The sequence below is a fragment of the Taurulus bubalis genome (genome assembly GCF_910589615.1).
Source record: "Taurulus bubalis genome assembly, chromosome: 2".
Lineage (NCBI taxonomy): Eukaryota > Metazoa > Chordata > Actinopteri > Perciformes > Cottidae > Taurulus > Taurulus bubalis.
This window is the reverse complement of record NC_136590.1, coordinates 7,467,255-7,479,419: the sequence shown is the minus strand read 5'-3', so window position 1 is coordinate 7,479,419 and position 12,165 is coordinate 7,467,255. Positions and strand designations below refer to the sequence as shown.

The following is a 12,165-nucleotide window of genomic DNA, read 5'->3' as shown; positions in this document are numbered from 1 at the left end:
AGGTGTTATTAGTATGTGAGACCTTGGTAAGGGTCTAAAGCACACATTTTGAACATGTCGGAAACCGCTCGAAGAGCATTTTTCTGCCATTCTTAATTAGATCATGCTGGATGTTCATAATTATGATCAAAATATGTTATACATTTTTTTTTTTTAAATGTACATTTTCTTCACAAGAAAATTCTGAAAAAATTATATAAAATAATACAAGTATTAGAACTCATTTGTGGTTCATACGACTATTTGAAAACGTAATCTTGAGACGCTCCCCCAGTACCGGGGGAATGGGTCTTCACAGTTTGCTATTTGACAGTTGACTGTTGCAATGTGAACGATGCCTGGTTTGTGTACGTTCCAAACTTCCTTTGCTTCCCGATCTCTGTGGCCGTCAAAATAAAAGTCCCATTCACCGTTGACACTTAAATCATAATCTGTGACAGAGGATAAGGGAGAGCCAGGCGTGCGCCAAGGTTCTGCAAGTCCAGCGAAGTCAGGCTGCAGTGAGGAGCCAGGATGCAGTGAGGAGGCCTCGGGTAGCCGTGCGACAGAGTCAGATGAAACTTCTAATACTACACTTTACCCTTTTGACCGGGCACATTTCCCGGTGGATATTACTGATGCTGACATGAAAAAGTTCATTTTAAGGTAGGGACCATGTAAATGTGAAGGTCCGTATCCTAAAGCTCTCAGGGTTATTCTGCAGGGGGACCTCATGTGTTTCCGTTACGGCACTGACACACACAAACACACACACCGCTGTAGATATGATACACCTCACTTTTCTCTTTCTGATCATCTTCACAGGTAAGACTTTGTGCTGTATGAGCATGTTTGAGGTGTGATTATGTGTTTGAACCTTGGAAATCATTTTTGGGTTTTGTTTACTTTAGTTGCAATAGGGTTTTCCATCATTCCAGCACTGTTTATATCTGTTTTATAAACTGTTTAAGAATGTGGAACCTGTGCGTGCTGTCACAGAGCAAATGTGCAAAGCTTGAACTTAGAAATGGTCAAAGCAATGACTTCTTTGGTTTGCCTGCTTCACGCTGCTGTTTATTCTGATACTGTTTTGATAACAGTGCTTCATTTAAAGGAGAAAAAAAACAACAACAAATGACCAGAAATCCAGAAGCCCTTCTCTTATCAAACAATCTTATCTCAGAGAAGATTAGTCTACTGGACCTCTTTATCTATGAAATGTGATTCTGTAGCACACACAGATACACTGTAGTATATTCAAAGATATGTGCTGAAAAGAAAGCCCACAAAAACTGATTTTAAAGTCAGTTAGATGAGAAAATACCACTCTCGTACTGTATTTGAGAGCTGCCTAGCTTAGCTTAGCCTATTACAAAGACAAGAAACAGAGGTATACAGGCTAGACTGGCTTTGTCTGAAGTTATCAAAATCCACCAACCAGCTCCTCTAAAGCTCACTAATTAGCATGATATATTGTGTTTAATTCATAAGTGTAAAAACTTGTGGATTTACGTCAACCTCTTGGCTGGGAGCAGGAGCTTTGTGCTAAGCTAAGCTAAAACCCATGGTATCAATCTTCTCAGCTAACTCTCGGCAAGAAATAAAATGGGCACAATGCTTTATTGAGTTTTCTATTGCAGATTCAGATTCTGTAGGTCCTAATCTGTCCAAAAAGGTGCATTATTAGTATGTGGGATGTTGTTTAGGCCCTGAACCATGGAGTTGGAAAAACTCCGGGACCGCTCAAGGAGGGATTTTTGGCAAACTTTGCTCATATCATGCTGGATGTTCATAGTTATAATCAAAATATGTTCTAAAATTTTTTTTTTTTTGAAAATATACATTTTCATGCAAGTAAAATCTGAAAAAAAATGATATAAAATAACACAAGTATTAGAACTCATTTGGGGTTCATACGACTACATGAACACGGGGAACAAGTGGTACAGAAGGAAAAACTACCCCCATGGGGGTCTATGGTGCTAAACGTGTTAACGGTGAGAAATAAACTGCCAAGGGTCATCTATAATGTTTGCCTCTCAGTTTGTGTTTCCCCTTTCCCACAGTGTGCCACTTTTCCACCCAGGCACCAATTAAAACATTGGCTAAACATTTTTATTATCTTTGGGCTTTGGACTGTTGATCAGACAAAAAGAGGACGACGAATATAAAAATAAGGGTTAGTTGTTCATAAACTCCAGTGAGAGAACAGAAGTCAGTAGCACTTCATAATAAGTACACACTATTTAGCATTAGTAAAGCATGAATAAACACTGAATTCATCATTTATAAATCATTATAAACACACCGGGTCCTCCTAGAGCGTAAACACGTGTCCCACGTTGATGACGTGTCAGCACTGTGACCCGCGCCGGCTAGTTGATGTTAGCCGATGCATGTCAGTAGCACGAGTGGTGCCATGTTTATCAGTTTGCTGGTACAAATGATTGATTATGAGTATCTCGCTATCACCTAGATTGGTCTACTTACAACTGAGGTGGCGCATGCCGGTGTCTATCTCTGGACCAGTGATGAGCTTGCTAGCTGGCTAGCTAGCTACCTAGCGAGCTAGCCATAGCTAGCATAATCAATACTCAATATGTAGCTATGTGCCAACCAACTATGGAACACTCGTACCACTGACAGGCATGGCCCCCCATCACCATCATATTAATGTTCTGTATCACTTTGTGTTGTGTCTATTTCCCTTTTCTGTTGAGAAGATAACTGAGACTTCTTCTAGCTTTGAGGCACTGCTTATAAATGCTTTGTTAAGCATAGATAGTCTTCACTTTAGATGAGGTCAACTTAACTAATGCTTAACTAACAAGTAGTAACTACTTGAATTAATCATGAATTGCAGCTTTTTTAAATCATATACTAACATTTTACAAATTATTAATCATCTCTAAGTCCTTAATACTTCATTTACAAATGGGGAATCCACCATTTTATAAAGTATTAAACCACAAGCTTATAAATCAAGAATAAAACATTTATAACTGTGTTTATGAATTGCATAATAATGAGTTACTGAGTGTTCATATTTGAACAATGCTTTATAAATGATGAATTAAGTGTTTTATTCATGCTTTACTAATGCTAAATAGTGTGTAGCTATTATGAAGAACTAAAACTATTATACAAACATTTTCTCAGAATTGAAACTACACCAGCAAAGTCACTTACCGTCCAAAGAGAGACTTTATACATTAAGGATTAATCTGTTTTCATGCTCGGGTGCCCTGTCTATAATATCATTATCACGTTGTTTTGGTGATCAAGTTCCGCATTAATTGAATTCTACTTTCTCATATGACGTGTGCTGCTCTGCACTTGTCTGTTTTGTAACTCTGCAGATTTACACCCACTATTCTTAGTCTCCAGTGTCAAATACGCTGCGAGCTAGCTGTACATTCACATCATGTCTCCTTTCAGATGGATGATCCTCTTCACCTGCCTTTTCCTTAGTTGTATTATTTGTTACCTTCAATCTTTCTCTGCCTCTACAGAGAAACCAAGGCATGTTAACCAATTACAATGTAATTTCCTGCTGTCCACTGTGGAAGGGGCTTCTTATTTCAGGCAGAGGTCATTCATTCAGCCTATAGCCCTCGCCAGCTCAAATCAAAGCTTCACTGATTCAGTCTGGTCTTACGGCAGGGACACACACTCGACACAGAGCTGCTCTAACACACACGCACACAAAAACACACACGCACACAAACACACACACACACACACACACACACACACACACACACACACACACACACACACACACACACACACACACACACACACACACATTCTCTCACTTAAACACACACCTACCTAAGTGCTACCTAAAACTATTATACAAACATTTTCTCAGAATTGAAACTACACCAGTGTAACGGATGTGTTCAGGGCATGGAAGAGGTCGACTCAGATGAATTTTCCAGCATTCATTTATTCTGCAGAAGACAATGAAACACAGACATTGCCTTCTGGTCTTCCTCGCTGCACATCAGCTTCCTCCAAAAGTATGAAACTTAAGTGAGGTAGAGACGGGACTACGGGAGCCTAGGAGGCACCGAAGAGGTCAAACGCAATTTCCACAGGAAACAGATTTAACTCTTCAAAATAAAATTCACACACACACTTCAACAGGATCGTTGAATAATAAACAAAAATGAAAAATAATACATTGAAAATAAGAAATGACAGTGTATTTCTAACTCTGTTACACCAGCAAAGTCACTTACCGTCCAAAGAGAGACTTTATACATTAAGGATTAATCTGTTTTCATGCTCGGGTGCCCTGTCTATAATATCATTATCACGTTGTTTTGGTGATCAAGTTCCACATTAATTGAATTCTACTTTCTCAAATGACGTGTGCTGCTCTGCACTTGTCTGTTTTGTAACTCTGCAGATTTACACCCACTATTCTTCAGTCCCCAGTGTCAAATACGCTGTGAGCTAGCTGTACATTCACATTATGTCTCCTTTCAGATGGATGATCCTCTTCACCTGCCTTTTCCTCAGTTGTATTATTTGTTACCTTCAATCTTTCTCTGCCTGTACAGAGAAACCAAGGCATGTTAACCAATTACAATGTCATTTCCTGCTGTCCACTGTGGGAGGGGCTTCTTATTTCAGGCAGAGGTCATTCATTCAGCCTATAGCCCTCGCCAGCTCAAATCAAAGCTTCACTGATTCAGTCTGGTCTTACGGCAGGGACACACACTCGACACAGAGCTGCTCTAACACACACGCACACAAAAACAAACACGCACACAAACACACATGCACACAAACACACACACACACACACACACACACACACACACACACACACACACACACACACACACTCTCACTTAAACACACACTTAAACACACACACCGCTGTAGATATGATGCACCCCGCTTTTCTCCTCCTGATCATCTTCACAGGTAAGACTTTGTGCTGTATGAGCATGTTTAAGATGTGTTTATGTGTTTGAACTGTGGAAATCATTTTTGGTTTAGTTGACTTTAGTTGCAATAGTGTTTTCCATCATTTCAGCACTGTTTATATATATCTGTTCTATAAACAGTTTAAAAATGTGGAACCTGTGTGTGCTGTCACAGAGCAAATGTGCAAAGCTTGAACCAAAAATGGTCAAAGCATGACTTCTTTGGTTTGTCTGCTTCACACTGCTGTTTATTCTGATACTGTTTTCATAAAAGTGCTTCATTTAAAAGAGAAAAAAACAAGAACAAAGACCAGAAATACAGAAGCTCTTCTCTTATCAAACAATCTTATCTCCAATCTGAAGAATGTACAGAGAAGATTAGTCTACAAGATTAGTTTACAATATGATGGCTTTAGATTCGAGTGGGGGTTTCTCATACACTCAACATTTTAAATGTCAAACAGTTAAATCAACAACACAAACTTCCTAACACCTTCAGTTGTTACACACAAATGAACATCTGACATCAGTTATAGTTATGTAGCATGTGTTATATAATCAAAGGATTAGCATACAGACATTGTAACTAAATGAAATAATAAACATATATTAGTCGTAATGAAATGAAATGAAACATATAAAAACAAATTTAAAAAAGCAAAACTACAGCGAAGCAAATTAAAAAACATATTTTTCTATTGACGTCTTAAGACAAAACATCTTTCTGATAACTGTTTAAATGTAGATGGGACGTTCTCGAAGGAAGCGTGTAGTTACCAGGATGTAGTGGACTACCTGAACCTGACCACAGACAACAGCTTGTTCAAAATGACCCGACCCGTTCTGGACTACAGAGACTCCACCGTGGTAAAGCTGGACATCATCCTCTATGCCATCCTGGCTGTGGTAGGTGCTGCATTACCGTGTTGGCGGCGTATCATTCACTTGCTAAATGTTGCTATGCAGTTGATCTGTTCTGACATGTGTATGTGTGCTTTTTCCCAGATTGAGAAAACGCAAACTTTTATTCCTTTTGTCTGGGTATTAACGGTGAGTTTTGATTATTTAAATGCAAAATAACTCTTCTCTTCACCTGTGTCTCTCCTGCTTACACTGTCTTTGGTCATCTCTTGTCCTATATCTTATTTCTAATTTGTCTACAGGTCACTGTCTCTTATTTCTCTGCTAATTTACCATTTATTTATTGCAGATGTGGAACAATGAACGCATTTCATGGGACCCTGCTCAGTTTTGTGGAATCACTCAGATTTCCATTCCTAAGGAAATGCTCTGGAAACCAGACCTCTTTATCTATGAGATGTGAGTCTGCAGCACACACTGTAGTTTATTCAAAGATATGTGCAAAAAAAAAGCCCACAAAAACTGATTTTAAAGTTGTGAGAAGATACAACTCTCGTACTGTATTTGAGAGCTGCTTATCTTAGCCTAGTTTAGCCTAGCACGAAGACAAGAAATAGAGGTTTAGCTAGACTGGCTTCGTCTCAAAATCCACCAACCAGCTCCTCTAAAGCTCACTAATTCACATGATATATCATATTTAATTCATAAGTGTAAAAAAGTGTGGATTTACTACAACCTCTTGGCTGGGAGCAGGAGCTTTATGCTAAGATAAGCTAAAACACATGGTATCAATCTTCTCATCTAAATCTCGGCAAGAAATCAAATGGGCACATTTCCCAAAATTTTTGTCGAAATAATCCTTTAAAGGTTAGATTGAAACTGCCAAGGGTCATCTAACATTAAAGAAATGAAAGCGAACGTCAAAGGAATTGTATTTGATGGACAGCTAAACAAATGTGTAACAGGTAATGGGAAAACAGGACAAAAAGAGAACAAAGGTTTGGTGGAGAATGGGAGGTATTTATTTGAATATTATGAACACACAACAGCTTTTATACTATTGTTAAGAGCAAAAATAAGCAAACACATGATCATCAGGCGGTGACAGGAGGAGCTCCATCTTCTATTCATTTAGTTAATGATTAATATGAAATACCTTTCAGTTTAAATTACTATTACTATTAATTATGTACAAACATAATATGACAATATTTTGTGTGTGTGTGTTTGTCTCAGGGTACAGAAGAATGACTCCCCTCTGAATCCGTACATGCGCGTGTCCCATGACGGGACGGTCACTGCTGAAGAGGGAATAAAGGTGGTCAGCACTTGTAAAATGGATGTCCACAAGTTCCCCTTCGACACACAGAGCTGCAACATCACCATTGGATCTGCAATACACGGTGGTGAGTTTACGACTGTGTCCTGCATGACTGTCTAGGCTGAATCAATGTTGTTTCCACCACTTTCTCACACTCAAACCTTCTCCCTCTCTCCTCAGTTGACGAGATTCGTCTCTTTCCTTTCTCCAACTCGTCACGGATCACCCAGTTTTCTCAAGAGCTGATAAAGAGTCAGGGAGAGTGGGAGTTCCTCCACCAGTCCGTTACCAGCCTCAATTTCACCTTCGGCAATGGAACGTGGGAAACTCTCAGATACACTGTACGTACAGTATATATATATATATATATATATATATATATATATATATATATATATATATATATATATATATATATATATATATATATATAGATCTATATATATATATATCTATATATATACATATATATATACATACATATATATGTATGTATATATATATGTATATATATATATATATATATATATATATATATATATATATATATATAGATACATACGTACAGTGTATATGATATTTCCCCAAATTAACAGGATATCATGTCATTCATGCTCTGAAGTTTCTTAATCTTTGCACCAGTATTAATACGTTTGATACACACATTGTTTAAACAATATTGTCAGTTTGAAGAATTTGCGATCATGAATCCGTGCTCTGGAATAACGTTATTCACGCTCTCAAGTTTCCTAATTCAAGTTACCAACCTATTTTTAGGCCTATTCTTCGAAAATTGCATACCGAAGCTAAATAGACTGTATCTCTGCTACCACTAGCACTATTTGAATAATTTTGGTGTTATAATAAAAGACTTTTGTTCAGAAGTGTAATTATCAGTCCATATGTTACTGGTTAAGAGTAAATGAAGATAACACATAGCAAACATGAAAAGGGTTCAGGTCCGCCTAGAAAAAAAGCACTTTCAGGATGATTATTTCTTTGGAATGATGCAGCTGTAAGGTCTAACCCTCTACCAAATCATAGCACAATATGTGAACATTGTCTCTGCAAAGGTTGACTTTGCTAAAGTGAAGCAGAACAAAGATAGAGAGGGTTTAGTCACAAAAAAACACTCAGACGAGGTCTAAAAAATTTGCATTGGGTCACATCTGTGACATTTGAATTTGTTCATGTACCAAACCATATATTTCACTTGTATTTTACTTATGGGGTTCAATACATCCAAATACAGTAGTTTGGCGCTTTTTTTCTTCTTCATAAAACAAGCTATGATTTATAGTTTTATATAACAATCGCTCAGTCTTCCCCCCCTTGAGGGGATTGGATTGTAAAAGGTTTAAGTATAGGATAAGAAAAGAGTTGTGGAGCAGTAGTTTAGACTTCCTCAACTGGCCCGGTCTGAACTTTCTTTCCACCACAGTATACACAAGTAAAGGAGAAGCTTTTTTTAAATGTACTCCTGACGCCTTGAACTCCTTCATGATGTCATAATTTCTTTAGTCATTTGGACGACCTTGTCTGACCTTTGAGCCTATTTTCCTTAGCTCATCATGAAGAGGAGGCCCCTCCTCCATGTCACCAACTTCCTGTTGCCCATCCTGTTCTTCCTGATTCTGGACCTCGCCTCCTTCTACATCGCAGACCATCGAGGAGAGAAGCTGGGCTTCAAAGTCACCGTGCTGCTGGCCATCTCTGTCCTGCTGCTCATCCTGAATGACATCCTGCCCTCAGTGTCCCACAAGATTCCTCTCATAGGTACTGACTCACACTTCAAGGGGCATTCTGCTCACTGGATTTTGAATCATACACCGAAAAAGAAACTAGTTATTGTCTGTTTCCTCCTCTCAGCGACCTACTGCATCGTGACTTTTGCTCTGATGCTGCTCAGCCTGCTGGAGACGATCTTGGTTACATATCTTATGGAGAAAGACTCTGCATCACAGGCGAAGCTCAGGCTGAGGGACGACAGGGAGGTCAAACAGGAGACAGTCACAATCAAGAACTGCAACACAGGTGAGACACAGATCTTATTGGAAGCCCCTTGAATGGAAATGTCTGGAGGAAGTTCCCTGCTACTGGTTTCTAGTTTAAGTTTATAATCTTGAGGTAATCTAGGCCTTGAAAACTCTCAATAATTTATAACTGGGGATGCTTTGGTCACAATGTATTCAAATAGAATCACACAAACTATGTTTTCCAGTGCTTTATATATGCAGCATAATTGTGAATCTTATTTCCTGTGCAGCACTCTCTTGACAAACCTGCTGTGTGTTTTCAGAGGAGAAAAAACAAACCCTCTGTTTGTGCATCTGCAAAGCGTCTGATGAGTCTCATGAATTGATGCCGGTGGCTCAAGAGGTACAGACATTATCGGTCCAAATAAAACATCCGCCTGTAAAGAAGTCGATAACGTACACACGACGATTTTGTCCACCTGGCTTGTAATACATGAATGCATGAATAATCCCAGTCTACTCCTGGTGTGTGCAGGTTGACACCAGCATTCAGTCAGTAGAGTCTAATGCGTTACTGCTGATCCTGGAGGAGCTGAAGGAGCTGCAGAATATTTTGAATCTGCACCTCGGCTGCAGACAGGAAGGAGGGAAGTCCGGCCACTGGGCTGCGAGAATCAACAAAGCTTTCTTCATTTTCTACGTCGCCACCGTGTCACTGTTTCTGTCCTTCATCATATTCAGTTGGACCACTTAAAAATGTTAAATACATCTCGTAATACTTTTTTTTATTACACCTTTATGTCCACACATAATGTAAAACATTTACTGTAGAATCTAGAAGTTGTGCCAAATACTGTATTTACGGTATTTCGTTGTGAATCTATTAAACTACAATTTCCCCACTGCGGAACTAATAAAGGATTATCTTATATTTAGTTTGAGATGAGATAACGTTTCTTTAGTTGAAAGTGTATTGACACGATGTATTAAAAAGTGTATTGACATGATCCTGTAGACATGAAATGAAAATTTGGTTCATAAAACACTGCTACAGCCAGTTTAATGCATTGCTTTTGAATATGATTGTATAAAATGTGTATTGAATAAACCATGTTCACAGAAACTATGAAAAAGTAAAAAAAAAATACATTTTGAAAAAAGAGAGAAAAAAAAACATTGACCGCTTTAAATATATTGTAATCTTTCGGTGGGCTGAATTAAATAAATCATAATAACCTTGATGTGTTGTTCAATTATTTAAGACACTTCAAATCCGCATTTAAAAAGTCTTCAGCTACAGATACAGCATTAGTTGTGTTTGTGTGTGTGTTTTATTCAGTCAATCATTACGATACAATAAGTAAAGCCACAGTCTAATATTCAAAACAGATAGACTGAAAATGTATAGGTAGAAGCATATTGCGTATATATTCCTATCCTAATTTCTTATCAATTAAATGAAATCATAATTATTTCGATATGAAGAAAATAAATGAAATGTATATACATACATTTCATTCACACTTGTAACTGTCAAAAAAAGTTTTATAAGCAATCCTTTTGAAAACCAAAAATGAGTGGACCGTTCTTACATTCATGTTAGCTTTGTTCCATAATTTAACTCCTACAATAGAAATACATCTTCTTTTTATCCCTTGTTTTGCTTTTTGAAAACTTCCAAATATCTCTCAAATCATATTTACACACATGTATTGAAAACAACTTCTGTACACAGCTTGGCAGTAACTTTGCTTTAGCTCTGTACATTATCTGCATTATTTTATAATATACCAAATCATTCAATTTCATAACATGAGATATGATAAACAATGGATTTGTGTGCTCATAATAACCAGCTGGACCCCCTGGTGGGTCGGATCCGGCCCATGGGCCTTATGTTTGACACCCCTGCTTTAGGAAGTCTATGCGCAACCACTTGGTCAAGCACGGTGGTAGAAGGCAGAAAATCCACCAAGGTCAGAAAAAAAAGTGTGGATCCTGGTGCTGTTGCCTGCTGCATGATGAAGTTCAGCTGATGCGCATAGCAGTGGACGTAGTGAGCGTTGTCGTAGACATCCAATATCTTACGCTGCACTCCGCTGGTGGCTCCCCTCATTACAGCAGCCCCTTCGTAAGCTTGGGCAATAAGTTTGTCCGTTTGTCCGTATGGGGCTCAGCCTCTCCATAAGCGCTGTAGCGATGGTGTCAGCGGTTGCGTTCTGGATAGTGTGTGTCGTTAAAATGGCGCTGCGAGAGACGAGAACACAAGAGACGAGAAGACGCAAGATGAGAACGAGAGACTAACCTTGATGAGAACCAGAGACGGGAAAGCGCACCTTGGGGCCAGATGAGAATGGCCCCAGTAGAGACGTGCACGGACGGAGAGGACAAGCAGGAAAAGCATATATTTTGCGCAGATATCCTATTTTACAGATATTGTTGGTTATAGGTTATAGTTGCATTAAAGTAAAAGCCAAAACATGGTTGAAATAATTGTACAAATGAATGTTGCAGCTGTGTCTGGGGATGCAATCCGCAAAATCGTGTGTGCACTACAAATGGGGACAAATGTAATCTCCCTTATCCAATCAGGACAATCGATTAGATTAAACTTTAATGCTTCCAGTTCAGACCTTCACTTTGCCTCTTGATCACAGGCCTCACTGTCCATTTTGTCCTGTTTCAGTCTACTTTCACCTCACAGCTCATCTGTCACTCTGACTTTAAACCGATCACGTACGTGCCCACCAGCCTGATATTCTCCATGTCATAAACACAACATCAGAAAGGGGACTCTGGCATTATTGCAGTGGATGCACTCAGTATTAAACGTGTTAATGTTTCACCACATTGAATTACAGTAGATGCAATCAAGTTTGAGCCTTGTTTGCAGGAAACAAGGTTGTTTTTCTTCAGAAGCTGTGGAATCTTGTGGACGCCCTTATTAGGAACACTAAATGTAGCAGAGGAACCTGATTACTTCCAAGATGTCTCATGTATGACTTCAAGGATAAAATGTACGGAAGCGCATTGCATTCACTGGATAAAAACACATGTCTATGAGTAAATAAAAAACTTTATTTAC

The 12,165-nt window shown here is 38.6% G+C and overlaps 1 protein-coding gene across 1 annotated transcript; it reads left to right on the top strand.

Moving 5' to 3' along the window:
• Positions 1-4,880: 4,880 nt before the first annotated feature.
• On the top strand, positions 4,881-9,834 carry LOC306753430 (5-hydroxytryptamine receptor 3A; the record flags this gene model as incomplete). Its single annotated transcript, XM_079237297.1, has 10 exons — positions 4,881-4,920; positions 5,668-5,828; positions 5,928-5,972; positions 6,133-6,242; positions 7,020-7,189; positions 7,285-7,445; positions 8,670-8,880; positions 8,974-9,138; positions 9,404-9,483; positions 9,616-9,834. 10 exons carry the CDS (start codon positions 4,881-4,883, stop codon positions 9,832-9,834), a joined length of 1,362 nt encoding a protein of 453 aa, XP_079093423.1.
• Positions 9,835-12,165: the final 2,331 nt, after the last annotated feature.